Genomic DNA, 25,846 nt, shown 5'->3' on the forward strand with positions numbered 1-25,846 from the left:
CAATCAGTGCAATTTTGTTTCAGTTGAAACAGCTCAAGACTTACATTTTAGTCTAGGACTAGGCTTAAGCCTTGTCTGTGAAACCGGGGGTTAGTGTCTCTTTTATAGCACTTTATCTATTTGTGTCAATAAGTTTTAATTACAATACATATATATTTTTTTAATTAATTTTTTTCTCCTACACTGAGCCATAAATCTCCACTTCAGTAGCACGTACACACACCAAACTTTACAATTTTATTCCTGTCTTTATCCTGAAGGTTTTTACAGAGGGATTTGTTCATTTATGATTAGCTTGATTTTATACATAGTTAATTTTTATACCCTATTCACCTGCAGTGTCTTGCATTAAAATTTGTTATAACAAGAAAGCCCTAAAGTTGACTTCTCTCTTGGATTTGTATAATTTAATTTAAATGCCCATTTTGTTGTATTTTATATTTATTTCTGGTTTAGTTTATTTTATTTTGATGCTCTAATTTCTTGTTCTATTTTTGGTTATGCTCAACCAATCCTGAACAAGATTGGTTATATTCTGGAATGTACCTTGTTTGGTTGATGCAACGAAAAAAAAAAACAACACTGCCCCATATGAATCAGTGCGTTAGTGAACTGTCGACTCCTAATGATTCACACTAATTCAAAAAGAGTTCATTCCCGCATCAGAGATCGGATTTTTGACCAAGGAATCACATACATACAGTCAAGCCCAAAATTATTAATACCCCTGGCAAATTCTGACTTAAAGTTACTTTTATTCAACCAGCAAGTTTTTTTTATTAGAAATGACACAGACGTCTCCCAGAAGATAATAAGACGATGTACAAGAGGCATCATTGTGGAAAAAATTATTACTACTAAAAAATTATTTTTATTTACATTTGAACAAAAAGTGGCATGTCCAAAATTATTCATATCCTTCTCAATAATCAATAGAAAAGCCTTTATTGGCTATTACAGAAATCAAATGCTTCCTATAATTGCTGACCAGCTTTTTGCATGTCTCCACTGGTATTTTTGTCCATTTATCTTTAGCGATAAGCTTCAACTCTTTCAGGTTGGAGGGTCTTCTTGCCATCACCCTGATCTTTAGCTCCCTCCACAGGTTCTCAATTGGATTTAAAACAGGACTCTGGCTGGGCCACTGCAAAATGTTAATGTTTTTGTCTGCTAACCATTTCTTCACCACTTTTGCTGTGTGTTTTGGGTCGTTGTCGTGCTGAAATGTCTACTGGTGCCCAAGGCCAAGTTTCTCTGCAGACTGCCTGATGTTGTTGTTGTTGTTGAGAATTTTGATGTATTGCTCCTTTTTCATGGTGCCGTTTACTGTGATTTGGTTCCTTGGTCCACCGGCTGAAAAACACCCCCAAAACATTAGGTTCCCACCACCATGTTTGACAGTGGGGATGGTGTTCTTAGGGTTGAAGGCTTCTCCTTTTTTACGCCAAATGAAGGCTACATCATTGTGGCCAAACAATTCAATTTTTGTTTCATCTGACCATAAAACAGAACACCAGAAGTCTTCTTCTTTGTCCAAATGAGCATTTGCAAAGGCCAAGCCGGCTTTTGTGTGCCTTATCTGGAGAAGTGGTGTCCGCCTTGGTCTGCGTCTGTGGAACCCAGCGGTGTGCAGCGTCTGTTGGACTGTGTGCCTTGAGATGTTGCCACCAGCAGAGCCCAGATTCGTCAGGATGGCCTTGGTGGTGATCCTTGGTGTCACTTTTGGCTTCCGACCATGTCCTCTGAGATTTTTCACAGTGCAGAACGTCTTGTATTTTTTAAAAATACTTTGCACTGTAGCCACTGGAACTTTAAAACATTTAGATATGGTCTCATAGCCCTTTCCTGAATTGTGGACAGCCACAATGTGCAGCTGCAGGTCCTCAGTGAGCTCCTTTGTCTTAGCCATGACTGTCCACAAACCAACAGCAGAGAGCTTCTGTTTTTCACCTGTTGAGTTGATTAAAACAGCTGTTCCCAATGAAGCAGGGTAACTAGGATGCTTTAGAACAGCTTGGACTATCTGGAATGGTATAGAACTTTGGATTCTCCCATAGACTGTGGCAATTTGCAAAGCGTATGAATCATTTTGGACATACCACTTTTTGTTCAAATGTAAATAAAAGCAGATAAATATTTTTTCTATAATGATGCTTCTTGTACATCTTATTATCTTTTGGGAGAAGCCTGTGTCATTTCCGTAAAACTAACTTTAATTCAGGATTTGCAAGGGGTATGAATAATTTCAGGCTTGACTGTATATTAATCAGTACAATCCAGTTGTTCGCACAGTTGAATGAATTTATCTGCCAAATAAGCCCATTCCCAGATTTCTGAATTAGAAACTAGGCATTTACTAGTTTAGTGGTCAAAACGACAATGAAATCTCACTTATCTATTCATTAAAAAAGAATCTTTTCAAATGTTCTATTATTTTCGGAAATAGATATTCACTATCCTTAATTTGGCTTATGAGTTTGCATAATAACAATAACAACAACAATCATAAAAATACAAGTCAAAAGAAAAAAAAGATGAATAATTTTATTGAAGTTATAGACAAAGAAAATATTGCTATTTGTCATTCTGGCATCTATAGCGGTGAGCAAAAGAGCTCTCCAATCCATCTTCCAGTCTATTACTGTAATGGCTGTTTCAGAACAAAGAGACCAGTTCCTCCTTTCACAACTTTTCCTACAACCAAGCAAGCTGAGGGCGAAGTGAGTCTGTCATGAGAACCTAACAAAAGAAAGCAATAATTAAGACAAGTATGAATAATTAAACTACCGAACAACAACTATACTACTAATCATTATAAGCATGCATGATTATTAAATTAGGAAGGACTCTAGTACCCAGCATCGTGGCTTGCTTTAAAAACTTGTAACTGGTCTCAAAGGTCATCTGTTGCAGCGGGGAGCTGTTGGATTGAATGCCAAATCGGTTTAGAGGCTTGTACACCCCCTCGAAACACATGTAGTCGGCCACTAAAGAGAGATGCCGTGGGTCAACCTCGATACCTGCGAACAGAGGAACCGGTCAGATCGCCAATGAAACACATACTGCTATGTGTGTCAAACAATCCTGTTCTGCTTAATTACCATAGACAGCAAACACATCTTTAATCTCCTTCTCAATGACTCTGAGGGCCACCTCAATACCATATGTGTTGGCCATGGCATGAACCTCGTTGGAGTATAACCTGTTCAAGTCCAGGATCTAGTACAACAAAACAGATTGTATTACAAGTCATATTTGGTCAGAGTATCACAGGCAGAAAACAACGTTGGACTCTATTGGACTTACATCAGCATGTTTGAACATCTCGTACATGTTGATGCCCTCTGTGTTGAGCATCATCTGTTTTTTGCCCTCCTTCGTGGTGACTTCATTTAACAAGCAGCGTGTGATACCCTTGGTCTCCATGATGACAGCGTTCTGAGCCTGCTTCACCACCACTGACGTCAGGTCAAAGTGCACTTTAGTGAGGGGTAGGACCAGGGTTAGCTGTCAAACAGAAGCAGCAATGCATTATGGATATGAACACACCCATACCATTTGTTGTAAAAACAGATACCACCACTTCGGTTGGTTCCATATGAACACTAGGTTTGACTAAAATAAATTTCTTATTAACATCAACACTAAAAACTGTTGTGCTGCTTCATGTTTTGTGGAGATCCGTGGTGCTTTTTTCCACTTTGATTAAATGTGCCCTTGTTAAACAGATTTTTTTTTTTAAATCTTACTGACTCCAAACTTATTTCACAATGTTTAATTGATTATATGGATGGGCGATATGGCCATATCACAATACCATATCACAATTTTTTTTCAGAAATATCATGATTCATGATTTTATCACGATTCTTGTGGTGTGTGGTCTTGTGTTGGTTTTACTATTTTGCAAGTTGTCTGAGCAGTACAGCCAAACTAATTTCCCTGTTTCAAAGCCTTACAAGGTAACAAAGTATACAATAAAACAAATGGCAGATGTTTAGGCCAGATTGGGCCAAGATAAAAAAAAAAAAAAAAATCTTTTTTCATGTTTTAATCTTTGTTATTAAAAAATAAGATCAAAGATAGGCTACATGTTACAAATATACATAATATACAAATAAAACAAACTTTCAGGTACAGTAGGTGTATTTAGCAGAAGCATTCAAGAAATTTAATTAACTAATATAAAAATAAAACACTATATACATAAATTATACACTGACTCTTTTTGTGTATTTTCTGTATTAAAGTTCTTCAGTCAAAAGCAGTGAGTGATTGCCCTTTGTGTTTTGTTTTTTATTAGCCTACCATCACCCAAAAATAACAATTTTGTCATAATTGACTCTTTTTTTTTTTTTTTAAATGTAAAACATGCTGAACATAAACCTTATTTTGAAGAATGTGGGCAACCAAACAGTTGCTACTGTTATCCACATAATTTGTTTGGTGAACTGTCCCGTCGCTTTCAGAGTTGTATGCATCTAATATGCAGGCACGCACCCGTTTTTCTCTCAACAGTTTACTTTCACTTTAGACATAATCAACTATGTTTATATGTAATCCTTGTGTGTTTTTGACAGTTTTAGCAAATCAGACAAGAAAGACAGCTTAAGATGGGTACACACCACAAGACAATCGGGCTGATTTTGGGCCGATTTCTCCCCTTCCGACAATCCTAGATAATGTCAGGTTATCTTGGTGGTTCTAAAGAAGTGTTCTAAGAGTTCTAAGAGTGACTGAACAAGGACGTTGCTCGAGTTGGGAGAGATAAGAGTTGCAAAAAACTATGCCATAATTTATTTAAATTCATTAATTTCATAATAAGTAAAATTCAAATTTTGCCCTTATAAAGCCTTTTTTTTTTCTAAAAGTGTGCATTATCTTTTGAGTCAAATTCTTACATTTAATCAGTCAGTTATAATAATAATACATTTAGGCTGTTACCAAACTCATTAAATCAGTATCAACAAAATTCATCTTTGCAGAAGATGCATATGAAGTGGCATTTAGATGCATTTACACATGTTAATGCAGCTATATTTGAAATGATTTTAAAAGTGAAAAGATACTTTGAATGCGAACTTAAAATGGCCAGTAGGTGGCAGCAAGTTGCTGTTAATGAGTGAGTCATTGCGATTGAACCGAATCATTTAAACGGTTGATTAATTCAGGAACAAAAAACCTTCATGTTGCTCAGAGACCCAAAACAGTACTGTGGCTGTTTGGAATGATTTTTTTTGGTGAAATTGAGCAAAAACAGGAAATGTGCTGTCTAAAACGCAAGTCTTTTAATATTAACTTCTTGTTTATTCAACTATTGCACATTTGTAGTCATGCTGATTTTTGGAGGAGAAAGTTGTTGCAATATACTCGATAATGTCAAATTGCACATTGTTAAAACAACAATTAGGATACTATCACAGACAATATATATTATATACCCCTAAACATGTTTAAAATATTTTTTTGTAAAACGACTGGTGATGACTGGTTCTTGAATCCTATGATTATAATCTTTAGACACCACACACTAAGCAACTTTTTCTGCCAACTGGACACTGCTTAACTGGTATGATAACAATACATGTATTAGAAATTAGAATTCAAGCATTTTTTTTTAGAGTATAGCATCAAAATGCACAAACATTTCCAGTACATCCCTCAACAGCACACACAAATGTGTAAATGATGATAATGATACTGATATTTAAGATCGACTGATTTGTACACACCTCACACCATAGCCCATGTTTGGTGTCATATTTGTAGTCCTCAACGGCAGGGCTTAACCGAAGCACAGTGTTGATCCTCATGGAGTCCTGTGAAGCTTCATCCAGCTCATCAGAATTCTGATGGGTCTGATTCGCCGGTTGGCTTTCACCAGACCCTTCCTCAGAGTTCTCCTGAGAATCTTCCTCTTCCTGTTTGTCTTCCAGTTCCTCATCAGCAGCCTCCTCTTCCTCCTCACTCTCATAGTCTACCTGAGGGGTCATATCACAGACACGGGATTTTACTTCCATGATGCAGAAAACACAGATGGAATTGTAGAATACAGTCATTACAGTCCAGCATTTCACCATTTCATTTGGTAAAAATGATCATCGTATACACAGTATCTCACAAAAGTGAGTGCACCCCTCACATTTCAGTAACAATTTTAGTATATCTTCTCAAGGGACAATACTATAGAAATGAAACTTGGATATATTTTAGAGTAGTCAGTGTGCAGCTTGTATAGCAGTATAAATTTACTGTCCCTTTGAAAATAACTCAACATACAGCCATTATTGTCAAAATAGCTGGCAACAAAAGTGAGTACACCCTATATGAACCTGTCAAAACTGTGTCCAAAGTGTCAATATTTTGTGTTAGCGCCATTGTTATCTGGCACTAAAATTAAAGCACTTCATAGGCCACTATTATTGTTAAAAGTTTAATCAATCAGATTATATTTTTGTTTATTCAAATTTAATTAAACCATTAAAATGGAATTGGAATTAGGTAAAATATAAAAAAGAATTTGGGAAAAACACATTTCAAAGGGCCCTAAATACAATGCTGCTACCTAGACCAACCAAAACATTAACTAAAATGAAGCTTGTTCAGAACCGGTAACGGTAATTATGACGCAGAAGCGCACATGCCCACTCGAACGAATTGTGCACAATACAACCGTGAATATATATGTGTCCCTGGACCACAAAACCAGTCATAGGAGGACATTTTTTTAGATTTATACATTTTGAGATTTATTATTGAGATTTATACATCATTTGAAAGCTTTGTTTATTAAGGTCTTTGCACACAGAGTACGAAATTTCTGTCCAAATTTTTCGCACGTTAAAAAATAAATACAACCTCACGTTATGTCAATCACGTTTGCACATTGCTTCAGAAATTTTCATAAAAAAGTCATATCTGGTTCGATTTTTGCTTTTTTCGCATCCGTAGCAAGCATTTTGAGAGATGTTTTGACAGTTCTGAGCCAAGCGAACACCAAAATCCAGAATTGCGTTTGACCAGTTGATCCACTTCGTCTCGCAGCACAAAGCACTGTGAAAAATGTCCTTGTACATTGAGTTCACAGAAATTAGTGGTCTACTTTATAATTTGTGGCTCCAGTAACGCTAGCATCAAAGTTTACTGACATCCTGAAGTAAACTTTGAATCACCCGGGATAATCCCGCAGCTCATTAATAAGGAGGTGCTCTCTATAATTGGATGGACCCAATACGTCCTTTCTTTTTCTCTTTTTAAGAAAGTAAGTAGCCAACAATCATCCTCATCCATCAGACTCAGTGTGCAAGGTTTCTGTCCGTGACAAATTTTTAGGATTAACAATATATGAAAAAACACATACGAAAATTTCTCAGTGTGCAATGACTATTAAGATGTGACAATATTTGGCTGAAATACAACTATTTGAAAATCTAGAATCTGAGGGTGCAAAAATCTAAATATTGAGAAAACTGCCTTAAAAGTTGTCCAAATGAAATTCTTAGCAATGCATATTACTTATATAAAATTAGGTTTTGATTAGTGGTGGGCCGTTATCGGCGTTAACGTGCTGCGTTAACGTGAGACTCTTATCGGGCGATAAAAAAAATATCGCCGTTAATCTATTCTCAAAGTTGGGTTGGGAGCTGGGTCTAAACTACGTAAACTATGATGACTTTCACCTTGATATTTTAGCGCGGATGATGCATACCTAGTCGAATTGCACTGTAGGGGGCGAGAACGAGTCTTCAACTTCTGTGAAATTACCACATCAAATGAGACGTGCAAAAATGGATGCAGTTATGAAGCCGCTTCAGGGCAGGTGCGTTGCTAGACCTTACAGTCTATGTGCTAGACCCTTTTTAATGGGGCACGTGCCCCAGTGAAAATCTGCTGTGCCCCAGTAAAATCTCAAGTTTGAGTTATAATTTACTTTGACAATCCCGAAATAAAGACATTAAACTATATGCAACAACTGAATTGACGCTTCTAAAAGCAACGCAGTTTAATCGAAGACTATGCACGCAGATAGGCTATCCATGTCCGCGCGCGCCTGTGTATTTAACGGCAACGTGCACGTCGTGCAGCCTTTTGCGCACAAGTACTTGGTTACACAAGTTTGTATAGGTAATTATGTTGTAAATGCAATTGTCAAGCAGTTTGTGATGCATTTTGGAAACAGGAGATGAGCGCCTAGTCTAACGCTCCACCTGGCCTGTTCTCGAAGACTTACTTTTAGTCATTATTTGGGTAGCACACATATTCTGAAAATGCCTTGAGCAGAATTCAAATTAGCCATTTTAATCTAGATTAATCTAGATTAATTCCAAAATTTAATCTAGATTAATCTAGATTAAAAAAATCAATCTATGCCCACCCCTAGTTTTGATATATTTACGGTAGGACATTTACAAAATATCTATAATGGAACATGATCTTAATACCCTAATGATTTTTGGCATAAAAGAAAAATCAATAATGTATTTTTGGCTATTGCTACAAATATACCCATGCTACTTAAGACTGGTTGGGTGAATTCTGATACCTCCTCTTCTTGTTTTTCTTTTCTCCTGGAATCTGTGGCATCAGCATCACCTTCATTCGCCTCATCATCCACAATCTTGTCGTTTTCTGCATCCCCTTCACCATCATCCTGTGGAGAAGTCAATCATACTGCTGTCATTACACATTTATGACATGGCAGCAGCAGCAGCAGCAGCAGCACGTGCGGCCTGTTGTGACGTCTACCTTTTTGTCCGTGCCGTCAGCGGCATCTTGATCACGGTCACTCGCCGTGGCTTTACGCGTCTCCAGCACATTGACAGCTGCCAGTTTAGCGCTCAACTTCTTAACGGACTCCAGCAGGATGCGAAAGAAACTGTAATGTAAAAATATGCGTATTTATATTGGGGAAAGCCTCTGTCATGAAAAGACTGATAAGCAGCTGAATCATTTTAAGCGTACCTTTGCTCCATGTAATGAAGAATCTCATTAGGAGTGAGTAGCTTGTCTTGCTGGTATCGCTCAGGCGGCAGGAAGTGGAATGTGACTTTGAAAACTCGTGATTTCTGCCTCTGTTTCTCTGTCAAGCTTAACGTTTCTATCACATCCACTTTGTGAAGCACCTGTACTCAGAAAGATCAAGAGCACATGGACGTTTATACATGTAGAACAGTTTAGCTCGTCTGATTGACCTTCATCGCTCCTTTCCAAACCTGTGACTTTTTTTTTTCTCTCTAAAACAAAAATAAGTCTTGGAGAATATCCAAGCTATTTCCATATGAAAATCATTAATCCAGCTCCACAAACATAAAAAAGCACCACAAGTGGTCAGTATGGTGGTAAGCTATTTATCACCATTTGTTCTTGCTTTCATTCTAAACCCATGTGACTTACGTATATCTTCGAAACACAAAATAAAATATTTTTAATGAAACCTGAGAAATTTCTGTCCCTCCTCTGATAAATCCATTACACCAAAGCTTTGAGGTTTTAGAAAGATCAGTAATGACATTATAAAAGGAATCCATTTGAATTTAGTGGCTTAAATCCAAGTCTTCTGAGGAAAAGGTTTGACAACTTGATTTCTTTGAATTACTAATATATGTAGGGGTGCTCTGATCAGGATTTTTGAGACCGATTACCGATTGCAGATCACAGGAAGCAGTATCTGCCGATCCGATCACCGATACCAATCATTTTAAAGCCTTCTTTTTATCATGTAGAATTATTTATAGTGAAACGCCAATCAGGATTTTTAGGCATTTAATCAGTTTTTTAATTTGAGGGGTGGAGCGGAACAATTCTTAGACATTTTATCTCACCTAAATGTTTGATCATGCAGTGCATTTTTTTTTAAATTGTGCAATTATTACACAATAGCTCACACACAGCACAAGCCTGATTTCCACAAACACATTTATCCATTATTTTGATTTCAAATCCAAACGTTGTTATTGAAAATGCTTTTTCAGCATTGTGATTTGTTTTTTTAACACAGTACAGTAATCTTTCAGATGAGTTTAAACACAATATATATATAAGCAACACATTATTCAATGCTTTTTACTTTTGCATTTTCTAGATTTATATATTAAGTCGCTCAAGCAAGTGGCAAACATTTAAACTGCTTCTGTTATCACAAACATACTAAATTAAAAATGTTTATTGACAGAAACAGTCAGTTCTACTGCCTTTTCTTTTGCATTTAAACAAGCAATCCTGTTGTTAATAAAGAACTTTGTTTTCCTACCTCCATGAGTGCCATATATTATTGCCTTGTTTATCCAAAAATGCTCTTTTCCTTTAAACCTAGCCAAAAACCCATATGCGTAGACTGTGAAACACAGTAGACTTTAATGATATGCATTCATGGTGTAATTATGACATTTTCGTGTCAATCTTTGTTCATATTTACCGCATATTTAATTCTGTATATGCAGCACAGACTTGGTGTGGAAATGATGTCTGCACCGCTGCAGACGCACCGCTCCTGGAACGCACTGCCGGACCGCAACCATGCACAGCTTGAATGCTTTAATCCGTTAACATAAGCGCGGACAAAAATACGCCCTGCAAACGGAGTTATGTGAAGCTGGCGTTATGTGTGTGATTAGAGTGTGCATGAGCGCCTAGTCTCCAGGTGAGCGTGCGAGTGCTGAATGGTTAAACACTGGAAAAAAATTGAAAAAGAAATGCAATTTATAAACTTTAGCACTGATGTGACACTGCATTTATTGTGCAAGTAACAATTCCTGTGTTAATTGTGCAGCGTGCAGCTCGCTTAGTCAGACGCTGATTGGAAGTCATTTGCGCACTTTGAAAGAGAGAGCGTCGTCATTCACTCTGTTCGCGCTGTTTGTGAAATTACGCCTCACATGAGGTTTTCAAATTACTTTATAATTTATTTAACTAAGAAATATGAATTGTACCTCACCTTCAGCAATTTAATTGTTTTACCCGCGCGGGACAGAGACTAAGACAGTGCCGCTGCATGTTTTGTCAAACCTCTCATGGCAAGCACGCCATCTGCTTTAGATGGGTTTATGAGATCGGCCTTTTTAGGGACTGCTGATCAAGAGCAAAAGACCTGACAGGTTTTATTAAAAATATCTTTCTTTGTGTTCCCTTTCTTTGAGTTTCTGTGAACTCGCCCTTCAAATTGCCATATGTGACCCTGGACCACAAAACCAGTCATAAGGTTAAATTTTACAAAACTGAGATATATACATCATATGAAAGCTCAATAAATAAGCTTTCTATTGATGTATAGTTTGTTAGGATAGGACAATATTTGGCCGAGATACAACTATTTGAAAATCTGGAATCTGAGGGTGCAAAAAAATCAAAATACTGAGAAAATCACCTTTAAAGTTGTCCAAATTAAGTTCTTAACAATGCATATTACTAATCAAAAATTACATTTTGATAGGTTTACAGTAGGAATTTTACAAAAAATCAAAAAATGTAACATGATCTTTACTTAATTTCCTAATGATTTTTGACATAAAAGAAAAATCAATAATTTTGACCCATACAATGTATTTTTGGCTTTTGCTACAAATATACCCCAGCGACTTAAGACTGGTTTTGTGGTCCAGGGTCACATATTAGAACATACATGACCATGAATGAGATTTGAGATCTACAGTGGAGAGCAAAAATGTTTTACTTAAATAACACAGCACACTGACACAAGTAAACTGACAAAAACACTGAAACAAGCTCACCTCTGACAAACACACTCGTGTTATCTTCTTCCGCAGCTTCTTCACGCGTTTCAAGGCTTTCTTGTTCATCAGAACTGGAATGCTCATCATGGGGGTTTTGATATTAGCGCTCGCAGTCATGAGTATTTCTCTTAACCTGTGGAAGATGATTTCACATTATAAGATTTTTTTGGTGAATCACAAAATCACTTGAAGTCTACATGCCACTGTATTACAGAAGTTTGTTAACATTTACGCAAACATTTAACTTTATAAATTAAGAGAGAGAGCTAAACAGCATATTAGTTTCAGATTTGGTATTTGTACAGAGAATTAGAAATGTACCGAAATGAAAATTCTTGGCCGAAGCCGAACAAAATTACACACTGGCCGAAGGCCGATTAGCGAATCCGGTTTTTTGTGTTTTTTCCCCCCCACGTATTTTGCCAATTTGTTTCACCATTGCATTTGTTAAACAGACAATATTTGCTTTTTACAGTTTCGTCTTGCTTTTCAAAGAAAAAAATCAATTACAAAACAACATTTAAAAATATTTACTTACACTGAATATTTTCAAAGCACAATTTAACTTCAAATTAATAAGTTAGTAAAATAATATTCTTTGGCCATTTTTAAGACGCCCTTGAATCAGGCATGTGTTTTTAATGCACAAATAAATGCAGCCTTGCTGAGCAAAGGAGAATGTAATAATAAATGTATTAATAGAGCTGTTGTAATGATTGTTATCATTATTTTTGTCTTACTTTTTTATTTTATTTTACAGAACATCAGTAAAATTACAATACTAACATTTATAAATGTTGAATGTTACTACTTTTTGCTGACAGCAGCAGATTTATGAATGATTCTCATCAGGCAGATTTCCCTCGCGCTTTGGACTTTGAACCCTGGCTAAGGAGCTCGTGCAGCGCTGTCAGAATAAATACAATTTGTGCATGTATTAGACAACATAACGTTCTGTAGTTTATTTACGAATGATTTAAGGCCATTTGGTGATTTCAGTCATCATACAGTAACCAGCAACAACCAGCCCTTTCTCTTCTCATGGAAGACATGCGATGCGACACTAAACGGTCTCTCGCTGTCGGTGCTTGTAATGATTTTTGCGTCTTTCTCTGACAGTTTTAAATGCTTCCACACTGCCCACATGTTTGCTGTTTTAGTGCGCACCTCTATTTAATTGGATAACGTCATTGTCTGGTATAATTTATTCTGCCTTTTTGCTTATTTTTGAAAGAGCTTTTTTTGCTATTTTCGGTGGAATAATTTCGCTTGCCGAACATTCGGTGCATCCCTACAAAGAATCATGAAATTATAGTGGCATTAGTATCGACTACCAAATGAAATCTGACCTTGGAATACCCAGAGTGACATTCATCTCTCCTCTGCCGGCAAAGTGGAAGGTGTTGAGGGTCATTTGGGTGGATGGTTCGCCAATGCTCTGAGCTGCCAGCAGACCCACGGCCTCTCCGGGGTCACACAGAGATCGCTGCCACTTCAGCTGCAGGAGTTGTTTTAATCTGTCAGCACACAGAGCAAAAAAACAATGAAGTACTTAATCCTTCTAATGCATGAAACCACATCAATATTTAATTTCTTTACACCCATGGTTCTCAACCATGGGAAAAACTTTCAAGGGGGACTCAAGATGACTTCAAATGAATAAAAATATAACAAAACGAGCATTAAAATAAGCTAAAATAAATTTAAAAAAACTAGGTATTTCACTGCAAATAATGCTTTTCTTACTTAGATTTTTTTTGTCAGCCAAAATATCGAACAATTCTTAAATCAAGAAGGATTTTCTAGACAAGTAAAAATTATTTTCTTGTTTTCAGAAAAAACAAGTCTAAATTAAGTGCGTTTTTGCTTGAAACAAGCAAAATAATCTGCTAATGGGGTAAGAAAAATAATCTTGTTTTCTGTTTACATTTATTGCAGTGTTCTTATTTTAATACACAGCTGGATATGTGAGGTACTCTAATTTAAAAAATGATTTCTAGGCCTGTCAAATTTATGTAAATTAATACAATCTTAAAATACCACAGATATTTGTGAACCATGCTGGCAAAATGAGTTGGAATGATCACGGTCTAATTTTGAGCTATAGGCAAAATAAGTGAAAAATGTCAGTTTTTCACAAAAATGAGCCCTCTTCTAGTGATCCCAATGCTCCAAATTGTAATCTACAAAAGATCCTTATTTGTAGGTCTTCTGAGAGGAGTACCTTTTTCTATGCTCACTTCTGGACGACTGCTGCTGCTTCTCACAAGTTGTAAGTCTATTGTTGCAAAGCGCAGCATTCTAGCTTTGTGAATATTCATACTGAATTCTTGACAACATACTAATCCAATGAAATATGATTTTCATTGTCATATTTCAAATTCATATTTTATATTTATTTATATTTTAACTCATTTTTGAAATTTTGCTCATTCCAAATAATTTTATATACAGGTCCTTCTCAAAAATTTAGCATATTGTGATAAAGTTCATTATGTTCTGTAAATGTACTACATTTTAGATTCATTACACACAACTGAAGTAGTTCAAGCCTTTTATTGTTTTAATATTGATGATTTTGGCATACAGCTCATGAAAACCCCAAATTCCTATCTCAAAAAAACAGCATATCATGAAAAGGTTCTCTAAACGAGCTATTAACCTAATCATCTGAATCAACTAATTAACTCTAAACACCTGCAAAAGATTCCTGAGGCTTTTAAAAACTCCCAGCCTGGTTCATTACTCAAAACCGCAATCGTGGGTAAGACTGCCGACCTGACTGCTGTCCAGAAGGCCATCATAGACACCCTCAAGCAAGAGGGTAAGACACAGAAAGAAATTTCTGAACGAATAGGCTGTTCCCAGAGTGCTGTATCAAGGCACCTCAGTGGGAAGTCTGTGGGAAGGAAAAAGTGTGGCAGAAAACGCTGCACAACGAGAAGAGATGACCAGACCCTGAGGAAGATTGTGGAGAAGGACCGATTCCAGACCTTGGGGGACCTGCGGAAGCAGTGGACTGAGTCTGGAGTAGAAACATCCAGAGCCACCGTGTACTGGCGCCAGGTCAAGCCACTTTTGAACCAGAAACAGCGGCAGAAGCGCCTGACCTGGGCTACAGAGAAGCAGCACTGGACTGTTGCTCAGTGGTCCAAAGTACTTCTTTTCGGATGAAAGCAAATTTTGCATGTCATTCGGAAATCAAGGTGCCAGAGTCTGGAGGAAGACTGGGGAGAGGGAAATGCCAAAATGCCTGAAGTCCAGTGTCAAGTACCCACAGTCAGTGATGGTCTGGGGTGGCATGTCAGCTGCTGGTGTTGGTCCACTGTGTTTTATCAAGGACAGGGTCAATGCAGCTAGCTATCAGGAGATTTTGGAGCACTTCATGCTTCCATCTGCTGAAAAGCTTTATGGAGATGAAGATTTCATTTTTCAGCACGACCTGGCACCTGCTCACAGTGCCAAAACCACTGGTAAATGGTTTACTGACCATGGTATTACTGTGCTCAATTGGCCTGCCAACTCTCCTGACCTGAGCCCCATAGAGAATCTGTGGGATATTGTGAAGAGAAAGTTGAGAGACGCAAGACCCAACACTCTGGATGAGCTTAAGGCCGCTATCGACGCATCCTGGGCCTCCATAACACCTCAGCAGTGCCACAGGCTGATTGTCTCCATGCCACGCCGCATTGAAGCAGTCATTTCTGCAAAAGGATTCCCGACCAAGTATTGAGTGCATAACTGAACATAATTATTTGAAGGTTGACTTTTTTTGTATTAAAAACACTTTTCTTTTATTGGTCGGATGAAATATGCAAATTTTTTGAGATAGGAATTTTGGGTTTTCATGAGCTGTATGCCAAAATCATCAATATTAAAACAATAAAAGGCTTGAACTACTTCAGTTTTGTGTAATGAATCTAAAATATATGAAAGTCTAATGTTTATCAGTACATTACAGAAAATAATGAACTTTATCACAATATGCTAACTTTTTGAGAAGGACCTGTATATATATATATATATATATATATGAAGTGGATCAAAAAAGTTCATCAAAAGTATATATAAAAAAATCCTATCCAGTAAATCATGGAATCACGTAAATTCATTCATTCAAAAGAGTGGAATCCCTAAAGAACATTCATTCACTCTCAACATTTTTGGAATTATGAAACTTATTTTAATTATAATTATTTTAGTTACTTAAAGACACTCCTAGTTTCTGTAAACGAAAAGAATAAGTTCAGAAAACAAACCTGTCATTTCTGCATATGTACTTGTATTAAAAATATATCACTGTGGACTATAAAGAACCACTTTTATGGAAGTAAATTAATGCCATATGTATTTGAAACAAAAAAGCATGTTGAATAGCACTAACTGAAAAAAATAACGTATTGCATTAACACTGCTCGCATTTTAATGCCTTGTATTTCCAGGACATAGTTGTTTATTTAATCTGTGAATATTTTTATTCAAAAGGAAGTGAATTTTAAAAGCGAAATAAAATAGACCAAAATTTGCCTGTCAATTATTACACATCATTTTTTAAAACAGAATATTTTGGAAGTGAATTCTGGAAGGTGAATATTAATTATTGCATTTTTAACTATGAAAATGTGTATGAAATATTTTGAATCAAAATACTCACAGCTTAAATAAACAACTATGTTAAATTTCAGGACCTAAAAAAGCCCTAGAAATGCAACCACTGTTAATGCAATACATTATTTTTTCCAGTTAGTGCTACTCAACATGCATTTTGTTACAAACACATATGGCATTAAGTTTCTTCCATACACTTTAGTCTGACAACAATTTTCCAAATTCAAAATCAAGAAGTCTAAAAGAAGGCCCATTCTTGTTAAATTTATGTTTAATGTCGAACAGTCAGCATAGAGTCTTACCTATCTGTGTCAACTATTTCAGAGGAGGTCTGAAATTCCTCCTTGACACTGAACTGATCCAGGTAGGACTCAACAATGGAGTCAAACGTCTCAGACACCGAACCAAAGCAGATGTCCGGCCGGTAAAGTGCCAGACACGGGTCTGGACAATGAGACGTCTTTTTTAAATATTTCATACGGCCAGACTCATCCATAGCTCTCCACTGCTTCAAGAGCTAAATACAAAACAAATGTAGGTTAAGTGTGTTACTTCGAGAAGGATTTTTCAATGGAATCTCCTGTGAAAGTAATTCACAGGATGCCATTGTAAGACATTTGACATAAGACATAAAACTGCTTCAGTACCTGCAGAGTGGCTGTCTGTCTCCCACTGTACATGTCAATTCCTTCTTCAGACTTTAACTTGCTCAGTTTCTTCTGCGAGTAGAGCAGGAAGGCACCGTCTCTGGGTGAAACACGCTCATGTTTGGCTTTCCATCTCTTTATGGCTTTAAAGTGATTAAATGCTTCCTCCGAGTCCATTTTAGCCAGAACTTCATCCAAGCACTTTGACTTTCTGATAACCTACAAAATAGTGTATTATATAAAATGTTCAATGTCTTCTTCAATCAGCGCAATGATGCACGCACAGATATGTGACCCTGGACCACAAAACCAGTCATAAGGGTCAATTTTTTTGTGTATACATTTATACATCATCTGAAAGCTGCAACTTATTATATAATGGTTTTGTGGTCCAGGGTCACATAAGTAGCACGGGTACATTTGTAGCAATAGCTAACAATACATTGTGTGGGTCAAGATTATTGATTTTAATTTTATGCCAAAAATCATTAGGATGTTAGGTAAAGATCATGTTCCATTAAGGTATTTTGTAAATTTCCTACTGTAAATAGTAATATGCATTGCTAAGAACTTCATTTGGACTACTTTAAAGGTGATTTTCTCAACATTTACATTTTTTTGCACCCTCAGATTCCAGATTTTCAAATAATTGTCTCTCAATCTTTTAATTGTAATCACAATTTGTGCTTCTCTCAATTAATTAAGCATAATTGTCTGCAATATTTATTTTTTTTGTCAGATTTACGTTATCTTGCATTGAAAACAAGCCTCCACAAGCTTTCATTTTTGTGATTGCCAGAACTAATGAAGTAATGATCAAATGAATATAGGAGTTTAGAGATCTCAATTGTGATATTTTCCTCATATGAAAGTGTAATACAGCCAGTCTGGGTTACATTATGTGGCCGCTTATGCTATTTACTGCCACTAGGTTTGTCTGCAATCCTTTTCAGTGACAAATCTAAACATCAATCTCTTGATTATACTGTTTGCGATTGTGGTTGCTGTATAAATGCACTTACGCAAATTCTGTGCTATAACAAAGTCTTTTTTGTTGTTTTAAAACAAACATTAACATAATTTTGAATTAATATTAGGAATTAGAATGCTTATCTTTGGAAAGAAACTTCTTAAAGGATAAGTTCATTTCCAGAAGAAAAATTTACAGATAATTTACTCACCCCCATGTCATCCAAGATGTTTATGAAAAGAAATTGTTTTTTTGAGGAAAACATTTCAGGATTTCTCTCCATATAGTGGACTTCTATGGTGCTCCCGAGTTTAAACTTCCAAAATGTAGTTTAAATGCAGCTTCAAAGGGCTCTAAATGACCCCAGCCTAATCTGGTGAAACAATTGAAAAAATAAAAAAAATGACAATTTATATGGTTTTTAACCTCAAATGCTTGTCTTGTCTAGCTCTGCATGTACTCTGTGTATTCCAGTTCAAGACAGTTAGGGTGGGTTGAAAAACTCCCATTTCCTTTCCTCCTCCAACTTCAAAATCATCCTACATATCTGTTTTACCTTTTTTTTTGTAAATGCCGTTTGATGATCTTTGCACGTTTACTTTGTAAACACTGGGTTGGGTACTTTTGAAGTTCGGAGGAGAAAATTAGATGTGCGTTTTTAGAGCTAGATAAGATGAGCATCTGAGGTTAAAATGTATATAAATTGTCAATTAAAAAAAAAAGATGATCAGCTGGGATCGTTTAGAGCCCTTTGAAGCTGCATTTTGGAAGTTCAAACTCAGGGCACCATAGAAGTCAACTATATGGAGAGAAATCCTGAAATGTTTTCCTCAAGAAACATAATTTCTTTACGATTGAAGAAAAAAAGACATGAACATCTTGGATGACAAAGGGGTAAGTAAATTTCCTGTAAATTTTTGATCTTGAAAGTGAACTTCTTTAAGGTTTTGCACATTTTTTAAATGTAGAGAGTGTGTTAATATACACACAAATCAGAAAACTAGATCAGATAAAAATAAACCCTGCTTATTAGTTGACATTCTCTTCATTTGTGTTTCGAGTGTTTAAAGCGCAATAATCGTGATGAAATGTAAAGAGAATTTTCTCAAATGACAACAAGTGTGATCAGTAGTCACAATTATAATTTGTGTGCAAAATAATTGTTATTATCAGTTTAACCATTATCTCATAACCGTATTGTACAGCTACCTCATAGTTGTCTTTGATGAAAGGGAACTGCCGTGGCTGTAGGAACTGAGTCTTGGGGATGTCCAAGCCATCCTCTCCATAAAGAAACTGGACCACACTTCCATCACTGTCTCGCACAGTCAGATCATACTGGACTACCAGACCTTCTAGATGCTTGATCACACACCTGAAACACCCAATGACAGCAGATTACTAAACAGAACTGTACATGTCACTGTAGACGAGAAGAATCTCATCAGGATTTTAGACTGTTTTCAGTTGGAACCAGATCTACCTCTGCAAATAACCAGATCGACTGGTTTTAACAGCAGTGTCCACAAGACCTTCACGACCAGCCATACAATGGAAAAAGAACTCCTGAAAATATAAGACAAAGTTTCATTTTTCTGCACGAAATGAATATTACACTTTAAAAAAAACGACTTTGAGATTTTCTGGAAATAATGTGGTGCTTGACAAAACCAGCCACCATAAAGCTAGGATGGTTCTGAATGGGTTTTAACACATTACTATAGGATCACTAGTGTGTTTACCCTGACAAGCCACATGATTTGAGGTATCATTTACGTCCACAGCCTAAACTAATGCATGGTGAGTTCTAGTTTAAAGGCATAGTTCACCCAAAAATTAAAATTGGATGTTTATCTGCTTCCCCCCAGAGCATCCATAATGTAGGTGACTTTGTTTCTTCAGTAGAACACAAACAAAGATTTTTAACTGAAACCATTGCAGTCCGTCAGTTATATAATGGCAGTCAATGGGCACCAAATCTTTGAGAGTAAAAAAAACATACACAGACAAAACCAAATTAAACCCCACAAAAAGATCTCAAGAAACTGAACAGTATTTATATCATTATTTACCTCTGATCCACCGCAACGTTTAACTGTATTGAGCATGTTCACAACAGCCGGCAAGTGACGCGTCAATGTAATCTTTTTTTATTTTATTTTGCCAGAATCAGAATAAGCACAAGTAATTACCATTTTGAGTAGTGACTATGCACTATGTAAACAATGAGTGGCGTATATGCATGACAGATCACTTCCGCATGTGCATCTACTATACTAGATCACGTTCACGTGCCACGCACCGGCTGTTGTGAACACGCTCAGGACAGTTGAATGTTGCGGTGGATCAGAGGTAAGTGATATAAACACTGTTCAGTTTCTTGCACAGACTGATCGTTTTGTGTCTTAACACCTCAATGTATCGTCATGAGCCGCAGGGTTAAATTTGGTTTTGTCTTTATATGTTTTTTTACTGACAAAGGTTTAGTGGACATTGACTGCCATTATATGACTGACAGACTGCAACGGTTTGAGTTAAAAATCTGTTTGTGTTCTACTGAAGTAACAAAGTCACCTACATCTTTGATGCCCTGGGGGTAAGCAGATAAACATTCAATTTTGATTTTTGGGTAAACTATGCCTTTAACACTTGGGGTTAAGGGTTTAAACCAACATGTTCTCACTCCAAACTCGTCACATATCGACACTTGGTCAGCATCCTTTTGGCATCAGTTTTTGACGCACAGGGTACCCCCCTTACAATCATTTTTCGACATGCAGGGTTCTCCATTGGTTTAAACAAGAATTCCTTGGCGTCAATATGCTGACACAAAAGACACTGGGATTTCTTTGACATAATTCAATTATATATTGGGTAATAATATTGCCATTATTGCATACATGTTGGGGTGTGATTTTTCAATGTAAACATTTACAACAGTTTTATTTTTATTAAACTTTTTTATGAGTACATAACCCAACCCCTGCCCCTAAACCTACCACTTGTCAATAAAACACAAGATACAACAGGCAGATAAAACTAGTCAAAATTTCTTTAAAAAAATATTAATATTTCAAGTCTTGCAAGGCGAAACGGTTCGTAAAGCTCATCCTGTGAGCTCACTGTGCTGCTGCAGTGTTTTTTCAGTGATTAAAACCTTATGTTTTGCCTTTTCTTCACATAAAGAAATTGTACGGCTTCAGAAGACTAGGAATGCAACAGAACTTGTTTGTAATGCTTTTCTACTGATTGTTTATGGTCCGTTTTTTGCAATAAATATCTGTGACTGTACTAATATTTGCCTGTTGCATGTTTTATATTATTTAGAAGTGGGTAGGTTTAGGGTAGGCGTGGGGTTAGGTGCTCCAATTAAAGTAAAAATCAAATCTTTTTACAAAATGCATGCAATGGTGACCACTAACGAGGCTGTTCATTCACAATCACAAACAATTCAGTTTGAACGCACAGGAGGTTTGATCCCCGTCAAGAATCTGCCAGTTACGAATCCTCCGGATCGTGGCTGAGGTTCATAGGGCTGAAAGCAGGGCAGAGACTTCCCAGAAGGCATCAGTGGTGGTCGACGGCCCTCCAGCTCAATCTGACCCAATAAACAGGAGATCTGCACATACACAGGAACATGGTTCAGAAGAAGATCACAGCTGTCATGTCATGCTAACATCTGCTGGACAATCCCAATCAGGGATCAAACAGGGTATCCTGCAGAGTTTTAAAAATCAAATTTAAGACTTTGTAAGAGCTACATAAAAAAATCCAATAAAATAATTACATATTTTCATACAGAACCAACCTTACAAAAAATAAAATAAATAAATCATGCATCTTTCGCTTTAAGAAACTGTCGATATCATCGTGGTCACATCACGATATGAAACGATAGGTCTTCCGGGCAAAAAGTGTAGTTTTTAAAATATATTTAAACTTTTTATTCTAACATAAAATGCCCTTAAAGTTGTGTTTTGAGAGATGCTTTGGCACAGTATCTGTCAAATGAACTGTTTTCGCTGCACGTTTCAAAGCGAAGCGCTCATTTTGTTATTGAGATAACGGAGGAAACATTACCTGCATAGTATTAACAGTCGAACCCTTGGCTCCTGACTGCACCATCAGCTGTAGGTTGTTTTCTGGGAAGGAGCGGTGGAGACCCAGTGGCATGCACACCTAATAACAACAGATCACAAGCAATGAAACCCACTGAGACATAAAGAATGATTATGATTGCACAGTGATAAACAACATCAAAACATGAAGATACAAGCTCTGCATTTTCAAGATGTCTCATTTAGATGTGCACCTTGTTGATGTTGTTGTTCACTTGATTGACTTCCTCTTTAAACTTCAGGTCCACCATGTTGAAATCTCTCTGGTCTGTGTTCAGATGTGCGTCCTGCCAGCGTTCTCTGGCTTCAGTTTCTTCAGCATCTGCAGGCAGGTTAAACGCAGCCTGGAGAGCCTATTTTATAGCAAGTAAGTAAAAGAATGTGAACCTCTGCTTGAGGGCAAGACAAGCACAATGTGAAACGAACACAGTGTGAGACTACAAATATTCAAAATGCAAAAGATCCACAGCCACCCACCACTCTCTCTTACTTTGACAAATAATCTTTTGATAATTTTTAAATTAAATACTCAAATGCATATTTTTGAAGCAGGAAATCTTAAATTATTGTGCATAGTTTTAACTTAAAGGTGTAGGTTTTTACTGTAGTTAAGTTTCAAAGGTTTGCATATTTGATAAGCAATAGAGAAATGTACATAAATATGTGAGCTTAAACCCTGAAATAAAGGAAGTGCAAAATGTTTTGTTACTACTTCAGTGAAATTATTACTTTTTCATTAAAGTTCTATTCCATGTCAAAAATGAACATGCACCCAATGTGTGAAAATGTAGGAGAGTTAAAATTTGTCTTGTGTAATATTACTTGCACTAAATAATTTCCTTAGATATTTTGTTTGAAAATCCAGAGGGCCAACATCAGTAGGCATTAACAATAACTAAAAAAATCTATATTAAAAATGTTAAAATTAATTTCATGACATCCCCGTGCCAATCCTTAACCTCAACTTTTTATGTCCATCCTGTTATCTCTTTCTTGCCAGCATGTAAACAATCATAATATAACTGGGTCATTTCGTGTCAACTCAACCAGAGGTCCCCGGCTCAAATTTTTGATTTTGCTAATATTTATTCTGAAGAAAGATAGACATGTATATTGATGAAAGCCAATTTTGCACAGAGATTGGTAGTTATATTAGTAAAATCTGTTGACTTTAGCAACCTTTGGTGCATTATGTGCCAATGGTGACCATTCAAAAATGGGGAAACAGCACTTTAAGTTTTCTCCTAAGTTTGCATGCCTGTAACTCAAGAAGTATTACAGATATTTTAATGCCCTTTTAGATATTGGGTCTTAATAAACTTTCCTTTTGGCATCTCTATTTTTAATGCCATATGAGATTTGGTTCCAGAGATATTGGAATTTCAATATGGCTTCAGTACTAAATCATTAAAATGTATACATTTGCAATGGTCAAAAACCAAATGTGGGTCAGTTTAAAATAATACGATACTTCTTTTATTTTAAAGAGGAATGTCTGAAGAACAAATAATGTTAAAACTGGAGATGTATGTATGTCAAGGAGATGTATGGAGATGTATGTCAAGACCACTGCATTGAACATACCAGTCTGAGTGCCATTAATATTCTTTTTCCAAAGTTTGAGTGCCTATAACTCAAGTCTCAAGAAGTATTAAAGATACTGCAATATGATTTGAGATTCAAGTTAATAAACTTTTCTTTTGGAATATTACTTTTCAAGGCCCTACATCATTCAGTCCCTGAGATATGAGGATCTCAATGAGGCTTAATGTTCAGATTATTGAATGTTACCCATTTTAAGTGGTTGAAATCCAAATGTGGGTCACTTTGTATAGAGCTGATACTTATTTTATATGAAGAACAGTGTCTGAAGAAGAAATAATGTTGAAACTAGAATTGTATCTTGTTTCCCTCTATCAAAACAATTGTTTCAAGAAGTTTTTGAAATTTGGTTGATTTGACACAGAATCACCCAATTATTAAACTTTACAGATAATTCATCAATTCATGATGAATTCATGAAGCTTGACCAGAGCACATTTCTGACAGTCTGGTGTACCCTTTTAAAGAAACCCTTCATTAAGTGACAGCACAAGCATATTCTTTTTTTTTTTTTTTTTTGTATAACTTTCAGTGATTTACCTTGGAGCCACACGTTACTGACTTTTGGATAATTTTCTTTCGCTGTTTGTTGGCTCCAGCTTTAACTAGAATATCTTCCACACCTGTCAGAAAAGAAAAAAAAATCAGTTTATAGAAAATACCATTCTACCTTGTCTGTTCAGCAAGTTGATATTGAATTGATGTGTGGTTTTACCCAAGGTGAAACCGCGGTAAAGCTGCAGGTAGGCAGTGAAGAGCCGTGCCAGACAGCTGAGCAGTTTGCCGCTGGTCTCTCCTCCGTAGAGCTCGTAGCAGCAGTGGACCAAACCGTACGCCGAGCTGCCATAGTGAGCTTTATCCAGAACTCCCATCAAAAGCTCCCCCTGACGAATGACCACCTAAAAAACACAGTACAATACATGATAAACTACTAAAATCACTATACAAAATACTTAAAAGCTTTTAAGAAAAAAAGAGTCAAAAATAGGTCCCCTTTTACGACAGAATAATCATTGGTCACCTATGCATCTGTACACAAGTTGATGGAATAATGCATCATATCTTACAGTAATAAGTCAATAAATTGCTCATTAAGTTGTCAAATGTGATACGTTATTACTAGCTTATTACTGGCTAAGAAAAGCATTTTAATTTACACTTGTCTTTCATCACCAAATGAGCTGCTATGTCATAATATAATTTTCACAGCAATTAAACACCCCCCTCCCCATTTTGATTACTGCAAGAGAAAACAAACAAATAAATTCCGCCTGACACTTAGGTCTCAACACCTACGTACGGAGACTGTGCACGAGAGCTTTGATCCCTCACCTGGCGCTAGGGGCGCCACGCTACCACGATTTGGGCTCTCTGAGGAGGAACCGATGCAGATCGGCCGGGCTCACCTCACTGCCCGTGAACGTCGCCATCGGATTGCCAACGGTTTGTGCCTCTATTGTGCGGAGGCGGGGCATGTTGTCACGGGATGCCCACACAGGAAGCAACCCCTTGCTGGAGGATGGTCGCGCACGGTAAGCGTGACCACGGCTTTGCTGCCCTCTGGGGGCCATACTACCCTAGGCTGTTCTTCACTCTGAGGGGATTAACCACCCTATTGTTGCTCTCATTGACTCCGGGGCGGAGGGGGACTTCATGGATATCGAACTGCCCAAGGGCTGGAATATTCCAGTTTTTCCCTTAGCTAATGCAGTCTCTGCCAGCACTCTTTGTGGCACTCCCCTTACTAAGATCACATCGGTCACTGGACTCGTTCACTTGACCACTTCTGGCAATCACATTGAGGAAATTCGTTTCCTCCTCATTCACTCTCCCTCTGCTCCTATAGTTTTGGGGCACACCTGGCTTACTAAGCACAACCCTCTTATTGATTGGGCTCACCATATGGTAGTTGAGTGGAGCCCTTTTTGTCTGTCTCAGTGTTTGGTGTCTGCTTCACCCCCACTTATGTCTGACTCTGTGTTACAGGAGGAGCCAGTTAACCTGGCTAACGTTCCGGAGGCCTACCATGACTTGAGGGCGGTGTTCAGTAAGTCCCGAGCTTCATCTCTTCCTCCGCATCGCCCGTATGACTGTGCGATAGATCTGTTACCTGGCACTTCTCCACCTAAGGGGCGCCTTTATTCGCTCTCCGGTCCTGAGAGGGAGGCCATG

The 25,846-nt window shown here is 37.1% G+C and overlaps 1 protein-coding gene across 1 annotated transcript in view; it reads right to left on the bottom strand.

The window, feature by feature from the left end:
- Positions 1 to 2,530: 2,530 nt before the first annotated feature.
- polr1a (RNA polymerase I subunit A) overlaps positions 2,531 to 25,846 on the bottom strand; it is a 48,072-nt gene continuing 24,756 nt past the window's right edge. Inside the window, exons 16-34 of the mRNA XM_073820279.1 lie at positions 24,390 to 24,573; positions 24,215 to 24,297; positions 22,267 to 22,425; positions 22,035 to 22,133; positions 21,421 to 21,573; positions 19,438 to 19,520; positions 19,164 to 19,329; positions 16,985 to 17,203; positions 16,640 to 16,854; positions 13,079 to 13,246; positions 11,727 to 11,862; positions 8,962 to 9,122; positions 8,746 to 8,875; positions 8,543 to 8,650; positions 5,733 to 5,981; positions 3,307 to 3,507; positions 3,102 to 3,219; positions 2,856 to 3,020; positions 2,531 to 2,739 (exon numbers count right to left, since the gene is read on the bottom strand). Of these exons, the coding sequence (XP_073676380.1) occupies positions 2,639 to 2,739; positions 2,856 to 3,020; positions 3,102 to 3,219; positions 3,307 to 3,507; positions 5,733 to 5,981; positions 8,543 to 8,650; positions 8,746 to 8,875; positions 8,962 to 9,122; positions 11,727 to 11,862; positions 13,079 to 13,246; positions 16,640 to 16,854; positions 16,985 to 17,203; positions 19,164 to 19,329; positions 19,438 to 19,520; positions 21,421 to 21,573; positions 22,035 to 22,133; positions 22,267 to 22,425; positions 24,215 to 24,297; positions 24,390 to 24,573 (2,898 nt within the window). The 3' untranslated portion in view covers positions 2,531 to 2,638. The remainder of the gene's footprint in view (positions 2,740 to 2,855; positions 3,021 to 3,101; positions 3,220 to 3,306; positions 3,508 to 5,732; positions 5,982 to 8,542; positions 8,651 to 8,745; positions 8,876 to 8,961; positions 9,123 to 11,726; positions 11,863 to 13,078; positions 13,247 to 16,639; positions 16,855 to 16,984; positions 17,204 to 19,163; positions 19,330 to 19,437; positions 19,521 to 21,420; positions 21,574 to 22,034; positions 22,134 to 22,266; positions 22,426 to 24,214; positions 24,298 to 24,389; positions 24,574 to 25,846) is intronic.

The sequence above is a fragment of the Garra rufa genome, chromosome 16 (genome assembly GCF_049309525.1).
Source record: "Garra rufa chromosome 16, GarRuf1.0, whole genome shotgun sequence".
NCBI classification, from domain to species: Eukaryota; Metazoa; Chordata; class Actinopteri; order Cypriniformes; family Cyprinidae; genus Garra; species Garra rufa.